General features: G+C 40.7%; 1 protein-coding gene across 2 annotated transcripts in view; it reads left to right on the forward strand.

Annotated features, from left to right (window-relative positions):
• The window catches only part of PLD1 (phospholipase D1), a 130492-nt gene that overhangs the window by 102940 nt on the left and 11961 nt on the right, over positions 1–15591 (forward strand). For both annotated transcript variants that reach the window (XM_068992503.1, XM_068992582.1), the window contains 2 exons: positions 6171–6305; positions 15249–15402. In XM_068992503.1, coding sequence (XP_068848604.1) covers positions 6171–6305; positions 15249–15402 — 289 coding nt within the window. The remainder of the gene's footprint in view (positions 1–6170; positions 6306–15248; positions 15403–15591) is intronic.

Genomic DNA, 15591 nt, shown 5'->3' on the forward strand with positions numbered 1-15591 from the left:
AAAAAGAAATAAAATCAGGACAGTCATTCAGTAATGACAGTGGCTAGGAAAAATGCAAAGGTGAGGTTATAGGAGAATAAAAAGTCAGAACAAGACTATTATTTAGTTTCTCAATCACAAAAATATCCTGAGCTTATTATAAAGCATTTCCTTTGACTCTGGACCTTTTTTCTTCCTTTGCCTATTCAGGGGAAAAATTGGATTTTAGCATAAGAAGTAATTTCAGTGTTAAGCCCTTTTACAAAATGAGTTCCAAGTACCCTGGGAACAAGTCAAAATCAGGCATCTCTGTGGGGGAAATGCTCATACTCTAAACATGGAAGAATAGGTTAATTACATAATGCCCCTTTTTGAGGTGCAGCATTGTATTGTCGACTTTGTTTTCGTAAAAGTATAGTGGGTTTTAAATACATGAACTAACTAATCTCTAATTGGATAGAGAACTGTTGTTTTCTCCTGTTTCAGTTCTTTAGAAATAACAAAACTGCTGCTACGAATATGTTAGAATTCCTGAAAAGAAAACCAGCTGTGATTAGTGTATAATTTTGTGATATGCTAATCTTCAGGGATTTAGTGTTTAACTTAAAGCATTTCTTTATCATTTTTTGTAATTGTTGTGAATTATGGCATTTTAGCAGCCAATTTAGTATAATTTAACACAAGGCCTAGAGGTATTCAATCAGGATTAGAAATGTACATATAAGAAGTGCTTGTTTAAGCAGCAAACGCCTGTAACAACTCCAAGTCCTTTCACAAAATGTCCTGATAAACTTAGATTCTATTGTATCAGATTTCTCATCTTTCAAGCTATATCTGCACCAACATTCACAATAGATATGTCTTGGGGGCCTATATAAAACTCCAGATTCTCAAATACCTCCATGACATGTACTTTGGAAGCCCCCATGATTATTTTCTGCCTATTGCTCTTTATTAGTACCTGTCATGCTCCTGGCTTTCTCACGTTTTATTCAGAAGACACTGTTTCAGCATATTCTCACACCACAAGTTAACATCACCAACATTGTTACTCTGTTGAGTCAGTTTCCTTCACAAAATAACAAACACTCAACTGTACTTTGCAGGTTCCCCGGCCCACATTCAACCAACCGCAGATTGAAAATATTTGAGGGAAAAAAACCTAGAAAGTTCCAAAAGGCAAAACTTGAATTTGCCAGAAGCAGGCAACTACTCACGTAACACCTACATTGTATGAAGTATTGTAAATAATCTAGAGATGATTTAAGGTGTACAAGAGGATGTGTGTACATCACATGGAAATGGTGTACGACTTTAGATTAACATAAAGGACTAGAGTAGGGCAGATTTTTTCGTCCTTGGGGATCCTGGAACCAGTACCCTGTGGATACTGAGGGATGACTGTACTGGCCGAAGTAATTTCTCAGTTTTCTTCTCACAAGAGTGGGTAGTGGATCTGTTCACCTCTTTTGACAAGACACAACATATCTACTTTCTAGCTTGGAACCCTTATCTTCATTTTGGTCCCTGTGACTGGTACTCACCCTGAGCTTTCTTTTTAAAGGCATTTTTCATAAAGAAATAAAGATTTCTGCCACTCCATAGGAATTATTTCATAGCAAGGGTGAATGGGGAGTAGGTATGGAGTGTGGCCTGTGAGGCTTTTGATGTATGCCCATCAGCCTTTTTTCATTGGCACAAGGGGTCTGACCCATCTTATACATTCCCGTAACTAGCCAGGCAATCAACTGTTTCCTCAAGGAACTTATATAGGTTTGTCCCCAGTTGCTCAGCTGGTAAAGAACCCACCTGCCAAAGCAGGAGATGCAACAGACAAGGGTTCAGTCCCTGGGTCAGAAAGATCTCCTGGAGAAGGAAATGGCAATCTGCTGGAGTATTGTTGCCTGGAAATTTCCATGGGCAGAGGAGCCTGGCAGGCTACAGTCCATGAGGTTGCAAAGAGTAGGACACAACTGACTACCCAGAAACCAAATTCTGGGTAGTAAGTATGATCATTGCTGCTGGGATATTACTGCTGTAGGCTCTTTGCCTGCACATTATCTATCTGTCCATCTATCTATCATCTAATCTCCATACTGATACTTATAATTTCAGTCCCATGCCACAGGATTCCTTCTTGCCATCTCTCTATTTTTTTAACTTCTTTATCTCACAATAAGAAACCTACTTCTATTATCTATAATATATATATATTTCCTCAATCTTAGAATACACAGAAATTGCTAGCCCAACTACTATGAAAAATATATCTCACTAGAATCCACTATTTGTTTATACTTCTTTTTGTCTTTAGCCTAAAAGTATCATCAAGAGCTAGTGTTCCAAGTATCCTTGGATTATGGTTTTAATTTGAAAAGCAGTTAGGTTCACTTGCTTTAGTTGGTATTTCATTTGGGGTTCTTTTTCCCTATGTCTTTCCTGATTTTTATTTTTCTTTTTTGAGTGTGTGCAATAGACTTCCCATAATAAGAACTGTACAAAAGGCAGACATGCTTAGACAGGCGCCACTCCGCTATACCTCCTTTCGGCTTCTTCCCACCGTCTTTCTCACCCTAATCTACTCACCCTCTACTGGTAACGATTTTTTTCAATTTCTAAGTTATTTGGGCTGTGTTTCTTTTTGTACAAATGAGCAGAAACATGTATATTTTCTTATTTCTCCAAATATCTTTCATAAGAATAACATACCACATATTCTTTTGTGTATTTGCTCTTTTTAAATTTACGCCCCATCCTGGAAATCACTCTGAATCAGTTCATAGAGAGTTTCAATCCTTTCTGCCTCTGCACAGTCCCCCGTGTACAGATTGGCCATAGTTAGTCCAGTCATTCTCTGTGTGAGCATTTAGGTTATCTTCAGTATTTTTCAATTACAATAATATAATTAGTAGCTTTGTGTACATATGTTCTTATTTGTTGGAAATGCATATTTAGGGTAAGTTTCTAGAATGGAAATGCTGGGCTGTAGATAATTTTGTTGGATATTGACAAATTCCCCTCCAAGTTTATACCAGTTTGCACTCTCAGCATCAATGCAAGAGAGAGCTTACTTCAACCGAGTCTCAACAACAGAATATATTATCTTTCTTTCTTTTTTTTTGGTCAGTCTCATAGGTTAAAAAAAATGGTTTCTCAGTATAGTTTTAATTTGCATTTCTATTAATTATGAATGAAGATGACTGTCTTTTCAGATGTATCTTTTAGTGTGTTTGAATTGTCCATGTCTTTTACCTATTTTTCTATGAAGACTTTGATCTTTTTCTCCCTTCAGTTCTTCTTAAAATTATTTGTTTATTGTGGCTGTGCTAGGTCTTCAGTGCCTTGCACACCCTTTCTTTAGTTGCAGCAAGTGGGGTCTTCTCTTGCTGCAGAGCACAGGCCCTAGGGCTTCCGTGTTGCCGTGTGCAGTCTCAGAAGTGGCGGCTCTGGGGCTCTAGGGTGCAGGCTCAGTGGTCGTGGCACCCTGGTTTCCTTGTTCTGCAGCAGGTGGAATCTTCCTGGTACAGGGACTGAACCCGTGTCCCCTGCATTGGAAGGTAGATGCTTAACCACGGGATCACCAGGGAAGTCCTTTACCTTTTGTTTTTGCTTATTGTGTTTTGTGTCATGCAAATGAGTTTGTTTTGTTTTGTTTAGCCAACATAATTGATCTTTTCTTTTATTGCCTCTAGATAGTTGTGAGCCTCCCCTACACTCAGGTTACCAGGAATTCACTCGATTTTCTTCCAACACCTGTATGGGTTTATATGCTTACATTTTCATCTCTGATTTATTTAGAGTTTTTATGATTGCTGGGAGGAATGTATATAATTTTTATCTCTTTCAAATAGCTATGCAATTATACTAGCACCTTTTCTTAAAAAGCCCTTTTCCTAGAGCTACAACCTTTATCATATGCAAAATTTTCATAGTTACGTGGGTCTGTTTCTGGACGTTCAATTTCAGACACTGGTTTGGCTGTCTATGTACCAGTTCTGCACTGTTTTAATTATACAGACTTTATAGTATGTGTTAATACCAGATATGGGAAGTGTTATCTATAAATGGAAGAACCTCTATATATTACCTGTGAAAAAATTTCCTTCCAAGATACCTAAATGTAATAGGCTCACTGAGTAACATCAACAGCAAAATAGAAAACATCAGTAATACCTGGAAACTTCAGTAAATGAAACATGAACTACCATTGATTCTATCAGTGTGCTTCAGATTCTCTTATAAAAATTTATATTCTCCTTCTATAAGAATCTGTGATGCTTTGGTTTCACTCCATTTATTCTTAGTATCACACTTAGCTTATCCAGGACAACTGCTGTGTGAGAGGGGGACCATAAAATCTCGTGACTAACACTCACGCCAGAGTAATGATTATGGGTTAATTTGATATGGAATACAGTTCTTATCACATAAATGACCTTCACACAATGAGAGGGCTACATTTTAAAGTACAAACCTGGTACTTCTTACTCTGAAATAAATTCTCCAAGGTCAAACGTACTTAGGATTTTTTTGTTTCCCTGATTTCAATGATTTAGAAGGAGGGATGTTATTTAACTGCCAACATTTTTACTTACCCAAAGTCTGTAAAATTTTCACTGCTGCTTTGCCCTGAGTTTGCTACTAAGTATGTATATACATCAGATAGTTTGGGCTCACATCTTGCATCTGATTTAAACAGCAGCAGGTGTTGGGACTTCCCCTGGTGGTCTGGTGGTTAAGAATCTCCCATCTCAACCCTCTTACACTGTTGGTGGGAATGCAAACTAGTACAGCCACTATAGAGAACAGTGTGGAGATTCCTTAAAAAACTGGAACTGCCTTATGACCCAGCAATCCCACTGCTGGGCATACACAACAAGGAAACCAGAATTGAAAGAGATATGTACACCCCAATGTTCATCGCAGCACTGTTTACAATAGCCAGGACATGGAAGCAACCTGGATATCCATCGTCAGACAAACAGATAAGAAAGCTGTGGTACATATAAACAATGGAATACTACTCAGCCATTAAAAAGAATGCATTTGAATCAGTTTTAATGAGGTGGATGAAACTGGAGCCTATTATACAGAGTGAAGTAAGTCAGAAAGAAAAACACCAATACAGTATATTAATGCATATATATGGAACTTAGAAAGATGGTAATGATGACCTATATGCGAGACAGCAAAAGAGACACTGATGTAAAGAACAAACTTTTGGACTCTGTGAGAGAAGGTGAGGGTGGGGTGATTTGAGATAATAGCATTGAAACATGTGTATTATCATATGTGAAGTAGATCGCCAGTCCAGGTTCGATGCATGAGACAGTGTGCTCAGGGCTGGTGCACTGGGATGATCCTGAGGGATGGGATGGGGAGGGAGGTGGGAGGGACAGTCAGGATGGGGAACACATGTACACCCATGGCTGATTCATGTGAATGTATGGCAAAAACCACCACAATATTGTAAAGTAATTAGCCTCCAATTAAATATTTTTAAATGGCAAAAATAATAAATAAAATAAAATTGGATTAAAAAAAAAAAAAGAATCTGTCATCCAATGCAGGAGATGTGGGTTTGATCCCTGGTTGGGAAACTAAGATCCCACATGCTACAGAGCAACTAAGCCCATGTACTGCAACTAATAAGCTCACAAGCCACAAACAGAGAGAAGCCCACACACCGCAATGAAAGAAATCCCACAAGATACAGTGAAGATCCCGAGTATTGCAACTAAGACCTGATGCAGGCAAATAAGTAAATTTTAAAAAATAACAGAATAAATAGCAGCAGGTGTCAACCCAGACAGATGCAAATCTTAGGTTGTCCCACTGTGGCTATACTTCAATTATCACTCTTCAGTAGTTACTCAAGAAATCTTTAAAATAAAAAGTTCATATTTGAATTTATTTGGGGATCACCTAGCATTGGGGATTCATAGAAATCACTTCAGTCAGATATTTTGAAATTATATCTCCATGTATATTAACAATATAAAAGTCTTCAGAAAGTAAAAATAGATCCTAGATGCATTCTAAAATTATGTACACCCACATACATATATATGTTATGCAATCTATTCTTAACCTGTTGAAGTGGTATATTTGTTTCGAAAGACAGTAAAATCTAAGATGCCTTTATTGAGCTTGGTCATATTAATTTTAGTGATTTCTTGTTTAATTTACAGTTGGCAATCAGTGGATAAATTATATATCCTTCTGTGGTCTTAGAACACATGCAGAGCTTGAAGGAAACTTAGTCACTGAGCTTATCTATGTCCACAGCAAGTTGCTAATTGCTGATGACAACACTGTTATTATTGGTAAGTACTTGGTCTCTAATTGTGTTCCTTGTCAGTTGACTTACCTCATGCAAAAATCATTCTTTTTATTCCTTTGAAGCTTCCTTTGCCGTTGAGAGTATCAGTATCTAAAACATTTCTGAGGCAATCTTTTCTGCTTATGTCCTTCCTAATCCCTGTTTTTATCTATGAAGCAACAGAGGCCCAGAACAATTAAATGGCCATTGTGCAAATTACAGTGTCCAGGGACAGCAGTCTAACCCAGCAGTGCAGCAATCAGTCTGTGCTCATTAATTCTTTATTATTCCCCTTTTAAAAACAAGTACCTAGATTTCAGGGCTGGAAGGGAGAGGTTTGGGAAGGGAAGTGTGTCATAAGTGAGCACCTGGTTGCCTGCCCGTACTTTGTATGTGCTCCCACCACATCCAGCTAGCCATTACCTCAGATCCAAGGTTTTTGCAAGAGTCAGGATCGGAAGGATGTTAAAATATCACTGCATCTATGCTTGGAGCTTCCCTGGTGGCCCAGTGGTAAAGAACTGGCCTGCCAATGCAGGAGACTGTGGGTTTGATCCCTGGATTGGGAAGATCCCTTGGGGAAGGAAATGGCAACCCACTCCAGTATTCTTGCCTGGGAAATCCCATGGACAGAGGAGCCCGCCAGGCTACAGTCCACGGGGTCACAAAAGAGTTAGATGCAACTGAGCAACTATCCAACATCAACAACAATGTCTATGCTTACCATTTTTCCCCTGGAGTCAGTATTTTGGGTGTTACTAATCTGGCGTGCTGCGATTCATGGGGTCGCAAAGAGTCGGACACAACTGCGTGACTGAACTGAACTGAACTGAATCAGGGTACAGAGTAGACCAGCTTGTGTAGTAATAATACAGTATAGCCCTAGACTAAGGTCTGCAGTCTTTTCCTGCAGCCCTCACCCCATGACAGATTCAGAGGTGTTACTGGTTGTACTTTTACCCAGATTAGAACAGCTTGTTGAGAACGGTGGGTTTGCAGCTCCATTCTTTTGTACACCTGGAAAGCTTCATTTTCCCATCGTGGGGTTGGTTTGCCTTCTAATATCATGTTACATGAACACTGAAAGGTCAAAATGAGAAAATGAGTATTAATAACCAGCCAGATAAATGGACTGACAAGGGTGAGGGGATGTTACTGAAGAGATATGCTGTGTCCCACTGTTGGGCATTCCACTCATCTGTTTTAAATGAAATGTAGTTTCTCAGCTATAAGACATCTATTCTTTAAGAAACTAAGTGTCATGGAGTGTTCTGGAAAAAAAATTGACAATACATATGCCTTTTCCATTTCTGTCCTCCACTGAGAAAAGAAAGAAAAATCTCATACCTAGGAGTAATGAGACTGTCTTCTCTGGAACATGATTTGAAAAGAAAAGCAGTTCTGAAGCCAGAAAATATGTAGACAGTGTGGTGATACACACACACACACACACACACACACACACACACACACACACACATTCTTTCAATACTTACTGGGCCTTTAAGAGAAAAATCTTGTGTCTTCAATCTCTTGCCCAGTAGGGATCGGAGCTCTTTAAGGATTCATTTCTTCCCCTATCTCCCCTAATAAACAAGTTTTCTCTTATTTCCCCAAGCTATTCTTGTCTTTGCCTCTTTAGAAGCTAATCTCAGAATATTTTTATATTCAAATTGACAGTGACAATAAGGAAAGCAAAAATACTGATGCTTGTTGAAATGGAAAAACAAACAAACAAAGCCAGATAGAGGTCGGTTGATCTCTTCAGGGAGATTTCAGAATTCTTGAAGTAAAAATTGACAGATGTAAATATTTTCCTTTTAAAAGTCTTTTTGACTTTCAACCTGCTTTACTTTTACATCAAGTATAAATGCAAAGTAGTTTTTAGTATTTGAGTTAAATAAATCTGTAGGGCTTTTGACTTACTTTATAGAAAGGTCTTTAAACTCTCAAAGGCTACAATTTATTTAGACTAGCAATAATTGATCCTTTTTGCATACAGTTGTTACCTACTTTCTTGAAACTGAAGATGTGACCTTGGGAGTATGAAGAAGTCTCACTTGCTAGTCTTTAGGGGCTGGATTTCTTTTTCTTCTTCCCCAAGGGCAGGACAGATTTTCCTCTGGAAAATCCATGGAAAAATCCATGTATACTTTTGTTCTTTTCACCTCTGTGGGAACTCTGGAAGAAACAGACTCGTTGTTGCTGCTGTCAGACATTTGGCCTGTTTAAGTTCATAACACAGAGAACAATGTTTAAAGTTCTCAAAGAGGAACTTGAGAAATTAGGTTGAGGATATTTTACAGGTGTTAAGTCATTAAGAGCTTAAAAGAAGTTAAAAGTAACCTGTAATTAAATTTTCTAACATGGCAGACTTACACCAGAATTACTGAATAATCTATCGTAAGAAAAATGACTAAATAGTTTATCCTTAATTTTTCTTCACAAGGAAATACTTGGTTTCGCACACTGAGATCTCTTTCATGTATAGCTTTAATTATGTCTTACCCCCAGTGGCCCTGTTGGTTCCAAAATCTGTGACCAAGTCCAGTTTTCTAATTCATCTTATTGACATGTAGCCAAACTAACAGTTATTGTATTTCCTAAATAAAACAAGGGTATCCTTAAGTAAAATTTAAGTCTATCCTGTTAACTAAATGAAATGATTTTTTTTTTCTTTCTTTTGGTTTCACTAATTCACTGCATGGGCTTCCCAGGGAGCACTAGTGGTAAAGAACCTGCCTGCCAATGCAGGAGACGTAAGAGACGCAGGTTCGATCCCTGGGTTGGAAGATCCCCTGGAGGAGGGCATGGCAGCGCACTCCAGTGTTATTACCTGGAGAATCCCATGGACAGAGGAGCCTGGCAGGCTACTGTGCACTGGGTCACAAAGAGTTGGCCATGACCGAGGTGACTTGGCATGCACACATGCAATCCACTGCACATCACCATAGACACAAAACATGATCACACAGTGCCACTACCCCACCCACCTCAGGGTCTACAGGGGAGGCAGTAGTGTTTCACCAAACACCAGAACCATTGGGATGGATACTGATGAACTGGTGCTGAGAGGCAGTCAGCAAGGGTGATATGTGGGAAACCCCATGGAGGAAATAGATCTCAGTACTTAAAGGCAGGCTCGAGGTAAGTGTCTGTAGTTGAAAGGCTACCCAGTAAGGAGTGAGTCCCATGGGTCTCAACCCTGACTGCCTTAGAATTGCCTAGTGGCTCTTTTTCATGTGTGTTTTGTGGACTATTCTTTTTTAATTAATGTATTATATATGGTAAATGGCACAAAACTTCAGTGTACAGCTTAATGAATATTCACATATGTTTACATTTATGTAACCACCACCCAGAACAAGATACAGAATATTTCCATCACTCTGATAGGAGTCTTCCTATCTCCACTCAGTTAATCAGATGTTTTCACTGTCACCACAGAACAATTTTGAACACAGATGGGTTTGAGTTCAGATAAATGGAACTGTCATTTAGGGGAAAATTTATTCATGTCTGCAATTTACTTTCAAATAGATCCTCTCCCCCTGCAAAAGAAAGATGGGTTAATTGATAAAAGAATGGAGTGATGTTGGGAGAAAATACTAATAATGCCTGGTTCCTACTTCCAGAAATTGTGATTAATTGGTCTGGCTTAGGGCCCAGATATCAAGGTTTTTTTGCTTTCTGTTTTTGTTTTGGCACCATTATCTTTTGAAAGCTTCCTAGGTGATGCTCCTGTGCAGCCAAGCTGAGAACTCCTGAACTGGAGGCACAGGGAACACAGGCGGTTAGAAGGTACTGAGTAGCCCGCTAAGGACTTCCCTGGAGGTCCAGTGGTTAAGACCCTGCACTTCCAATGCAGGGAGTATGGGTTTGATCCCTAGCAGGAGAGCTAGGATCCCATATGCCGCATGGTGCAACCAAAAATAAATAAGTGAATTAATTAAAACACATAGGCCTAAATAGGGTAGAGTTGGTGTATTAGTTGTCTATTACTGCTGTAGCAAATGACCACAAACTTAGTGACTTGAAACAGCACAAAATTATTATCTAAAAGTTATGTAAGTTAGAAGTCCAACATAGATCTCACTGAGTTAAAATCAAGATGTCAGCAGGGCTGTGTTTCTTCTAGAAGCCTCTCAGATGGAGCTAGTGTAAAGAACCTGCCTGCCAATGCAAGAGATGTAAGAGATGCAGCTTCGACCCCTGGGCCGCAACCCACTCTAGTATTCTTGCCTGGAGAATCTCATGGACAGACGAGCCTGGTGGGCCACAGTCCTTGGGGTCACAAAGAGTAGGACAAAAGTGAAGCAATTTAGCACAAAGGAGAATCCATTTCCTTGCCTTTTCCAGCTTTGAGTGGCCACCCTCAGTCCTTGGTTCATGGTCCCTTTCTTCTGTCTTTGAAGGCAGCAATGTTACCTCTCTGAAAGTCCTCCAAGTGTCAACCCATTCTTCTGCAACCATGTCTCTCTCTGAATTCCCTTTACTTTTAAAGACTCTTGTGATTATACCGAACACCTAGATAATCTAGGATAATGTCTTTATTTTTATGGTCAGCTGATTAGCACCATCTATTAATTCCATCTGCAGACTTAATTCCCCTTTACCATGTAATATAACATACCAACTTTGGGTATTATGACATAGTCATCTCTAGGGGTCATTATTCGGTCTATCACAGGAGAATTAACAATTCTTAAACAAGACATTTAAAAAAAGCAAAATCACAAAGGAAATGACAGATAAATTTAACTGCATTAAAATTCAGAACTTTATTCATCAAAATATGCTATATAAGTAAAATAAAAAGATAAACCACAAACTGAAAGAAGAGTATTTGTGACACACTTAATACTCTTTGCAACCCCATGGACTGTAGCCTACCAGGCTCCTCTGTCCATGGGGATTCTCCAGCCAAGAATACTGGAGTGGGTTGCCTTGCCCTCCTCCGGGGGATCTTCCCAACCCAGGGATCGAACCTAGGTCTCCTGCATTGCAGGTGGATTCTTTACCTTCTGAGCCACCAGGGAAGCCCATTCAAAACATATAAAGAACTAAATCAACAAGGAAAGACAATATCCAAAGAAAGATGGGCAGAGGAATTGTATAGGAGCACACCCAAAAAGGACAAATCTGAGTCCCATAATATATGACAGATGTTCATCCTCATTAATATGGTAATGAGGAAAAGAACAGGTTTTCAAAATACCAATTGGCAAAAATAAAAAACTAGACAGTCCAAGTGCTGGCAATACTAAGCAATACCAGGGACGCCACTCTTGTGTACAGAGCCCCGTGAAACTCCCACATGTGTACATCAGGAAACATATACACCACTATGTAGAACATAACTGTGTCTCATAGCAAAACTCTGGAAACAACCCAAACATCCATCAACAGTAGAATGAATAAATAGGTTTGTGGGTGCTCATTTAAGGAAAATAATGCATTACGATATGTATAAGATAAATCCCAAAGATATGATGTCGAATGAAAGAAGCCAGTCTCCAAAGATTATCTACTATATGGTTCTATTTACACAAATTAAAAATAAGCCCAAAGTAAACTTGTTTGTTCAGGAAAACATCATCCTAGCATGATGAACACAAAATTCTATATAAAGTTTCTCTCCTGGGAAGGGAAGGACTTCCACAGGGAGATAGCTGAGTTCTTCTAGAATGTGGTAATGTTCTGTTTTTCAGCTTGGGTAATAAATTCGATGATTTTCTAAAGTCATTACCTAAGTTGTACTTATAAGTTTTCATATACTCTTTTCTATTTTGCTATATTTCACAGTATTTAAAAAGTTCCTTATAACAGGCTTAGAAAATGTCATTTTCCAAAAATTAAGTGGTTTTAAATGATCAAGACAATGTCCTAATAAACGAAAGGACTGCAGTCACCATAAAAATACAGAGTACATTTGTTGAAAACAATTCAAATTCTAAGGACTCACATAGAGTAAAAGGTCAAAATTCCCCTTAGTGTCTCCTTCCCTTTGCCAGAAAGCACTCACCACCCTTAACTCTTGAGTGTGTATCTTCCTAGAGTCCTTGCCCATTCTTCTTCCTCATATTTTCTGTAGAAATGGGTTAATACTATAGCCTGCTGTTCTGAATTTGATTTTCAGAATATGGGAATGTTTAACAACAAAAAGGGAAATAATATTTACCTCCATCAATATCTCATTTTTAGTATCTCATTTATTAAATTCATCTGAAGTTTTCTCTTCCCCTTCTCCACATTCCTAATAAGTAGTGGCCAATTCTGTTATCCTGGCTTCTCTGATGGCTCAGTGGGTAAAGAATCTGCCTACAGTGCAGGAAACAGGAGACGCAGGTTCCGTCTCTCGGTCTGGAAGATCCCCTGGAGGATTCCAGTATTTCTGCCCAGGAAATTTCATGGTCGGAGGAGCCTGGTGGGCTACAGCCCAAAGGGTCGCAAAGAGTCGAACATGACTGAGCATGAGCGCAAGAGAAGCACAGCTCACTTATCCAGTGCGGTCGAGAGTGCCCTGGGAAACTGCTGACGGACCCTGGAAGTACAAGAAAACACACCCTCTAAGAATTCTAGTTCAGAATGCCAGGAATGCATTCCTCTCCTGGCGAGTGTGGGGCCCACAGTGCTGGGAGGGAGTCTAGGGGGACCGGTGTGAAAATGTGTGTGTGTGTGCGCGCACGCGCGCGCCTCTGTGTGTAGAAGGCTTTGCAGAGGGCTCATTTGCTCAGGCTGCCACACAGTGAAGAGCAATGTCTTCCCAATTCAGCAGCCCCGGCCCGACAGCGGCCTCTGCTGGGGACATGTGGTAGTGACGTCCCAGCACTGCTCGATCAGATGTCTGCCTCTTTGAGACCCCATGGACTGTATAGCTGGAGAAGGAGCTGGCACCCACTCCAGTACTCTTGCCTGGAAAATACAATGGATGGAGGAGCCTGGTAGGCTGCAGTCCACAGGGTTGCTAAGAGTCGGACACGACTGAGCGACTTCACTTTCATGCATTGGAGAAGGAAATGGCAACCACTCCAGTGTTCTTGCCTGGAGAATCCTAGAGACGGAGGAGCCTGGTGGGCTGCTATCTATGGGGTCACACAGAGTCGGACACGACTGAAGCGACTTAGCAGCAGCAGCAGCAGGACTGTATAGCCCGCCAGGCTCTTCTTCCATGAAATTTTCCAGACAAAAATGGAGTGGGTTGCCATTTCCTACTCCAGGGGCTCTTACCAACCCAGGGATCGAACCAGTGTGTCCTGCTTGGCAGGAGGATACTTTACCACTGAGCCACCTGGTAAGCCCCTAAGCAGCACTTGGGGGACCTTATTCCTCACCCCTGACAGTTCACACACCTGGGTAAGGGGCAGTTCACGCAGAGAGGAGGCTTCTTTGCTACATACGCTGCTGCTGCTAAGTCACTTCAGTCGTGTCCGACTCTGTGCGACCCCATAGACGGCAGCCCACCAGGCTCCGCTGTCCCTGGGATTCTCCAGGCAAGAACACTGGAGTGCGTTGCCAGTTCCTTCTCCAATGCATGAAAGTGAAAGTGAAAGTGAAGTTGCTCAGTCATGTCCGACTGTTTGCAACCCTTTGGACTGCAGCCTACCAGGCTCCTCCGTTCAGGGGAGTTTCCAGGCAAGAGTACTGGAGTGGGTTGCAAGGAGCCTGGCGAGTTACAGTCCATGGGGTCACAAAGTCACAGCTGAAGTGGCTTTAGCAAGCATCCACGCATGCAGTATTGTGGCAAATGGCAGTGAAGTCTCTTTAGGAGGAGCTGGCTTCCTCTCATGTCTAGCATCCTGCCATTTGGGCTAATACCTTCCACCCTGATGGCCCCATACAGAGGGTAGCCCTGAGCTCCTTTTCAACCTGACCCTTCTGCTCTGAGTCTGCAGAAGCAGTGGAGCGTGGGGCTAGAGCAAGAGGAGCAAGAAAGAAAAAGAGAATCAGCCAGGCCCTTCTGTAGTTTGTAGAATACCTCAAGGATTCAAAAGTGCAGATCCATGATGGTTAATGCAGAAAAAGTAACAATATATGACAGAGGAACGCAGAAGATACACATTGAATTAATATTCAAATACATGTGAAAGTTGACATTCTCAGCTCATTTGGATTTAAAAATAGAATGGAGAGAAGTTGATACAGAAGCCATTGCTGGGCCTCTCAAGTGAGGCAAGAGAATGGAAACTCATAGCCACTAATGATAGTCTGTGTTTGAGAGTGGATTATATTGCTGTGAAGGTCTTGGATTTTGACATTTATAATTATATGACCATGAGTTAAAGTCTGCAGAATTTAATTATTAAGTATAAAAGCTAACTGAACTGAACTGGTAAGCATTCTTGTTTCTTTGTGTGCTTAATGATTATATCAGTTAGAATCCCTTGAGCCACAAGATAGAAAATTCAGCTAGAGGTATGTGAAACAATAGAAAAGATAAGGTAAGAAGGTTAAGAAGTTCTAGAGTTGGCTAGTTCAGTGACTTAAAGACCCAGAATCTTTCTTTCTGTTCTGCTGTCTTTAACTTATCTGTTTGTCCTCTTGGTTACAAAAGAGCTGCTACAGCTCCTAGAATCATGCTTTCATACAACATTTCAAGCCGGAGTATCCAAAGACTGGAAGAGACATCCTGTTCTTGTCTCTGTTAATAAGAAGTAGAAAACTTTCTCAGAAGCCCCTGGCAGATTTGCCTTCATGTTACAATGGCTGGAATCGTGACAAGTGCCTATTTCTAAGCAGTCGCTGGCAGAAATAATGTCATGACCATCGTTGACTTAGATCGAGATTCACCCCTGGATTAGGGAGGTCACTGCTTCCCTAGAGCACCGCACCTCTTGATAACCAAACAAAGTGAGGGTTTATTTAGCAAGGAAGAATCAAGTGTGGAGGACAAGAGAGTGTCTACCTCGACAAGAAAATTGTTCAGTTACGCTGTTTCTCCTTATAGGCTCTGCCAACATAAATGACCGAAGCATGCTGGGCAAGCGAGACAGTGAAATGGCTGTCATTGTGCAGGACATGGAGACAGTCCCTTCGGTAATGGATGGGAGAGAGTACCAAGCTGGTCGATTTGCCCAAGGACTTCGGCTTCAGTGCTTTCGGTGGGTCTCTGAAGCTGGGTGTCCCTCTGCAGTAGGCACTGCGACCCAGCCCAGCCTCTTAACTCTCAGCACACCTGCCCTCTCCGGGTTCTTCTTTTTTCAAAACAGTGTCCCCAGAACACAGGATGTGGTGCAAAATGGCTTTGTGTGGGGCACAAACATTTCCTATTTTAATAGCTTTTATTATTT

This window comes from Capricornis sumatraensis, chromosome 1, assembly GCF_032405125.1.
Source record: "Capricornis sumatraensis isolate serow.1 chromosome 1, serow.2, whole genome shotgun sequence".
Classification (NCBI taxonomy): Eukaryota; Metazoa; Chordata; class Mammalia; order Artiodactyla; family Bovidae; genus Capricornis; species Capricornis sumatraensis.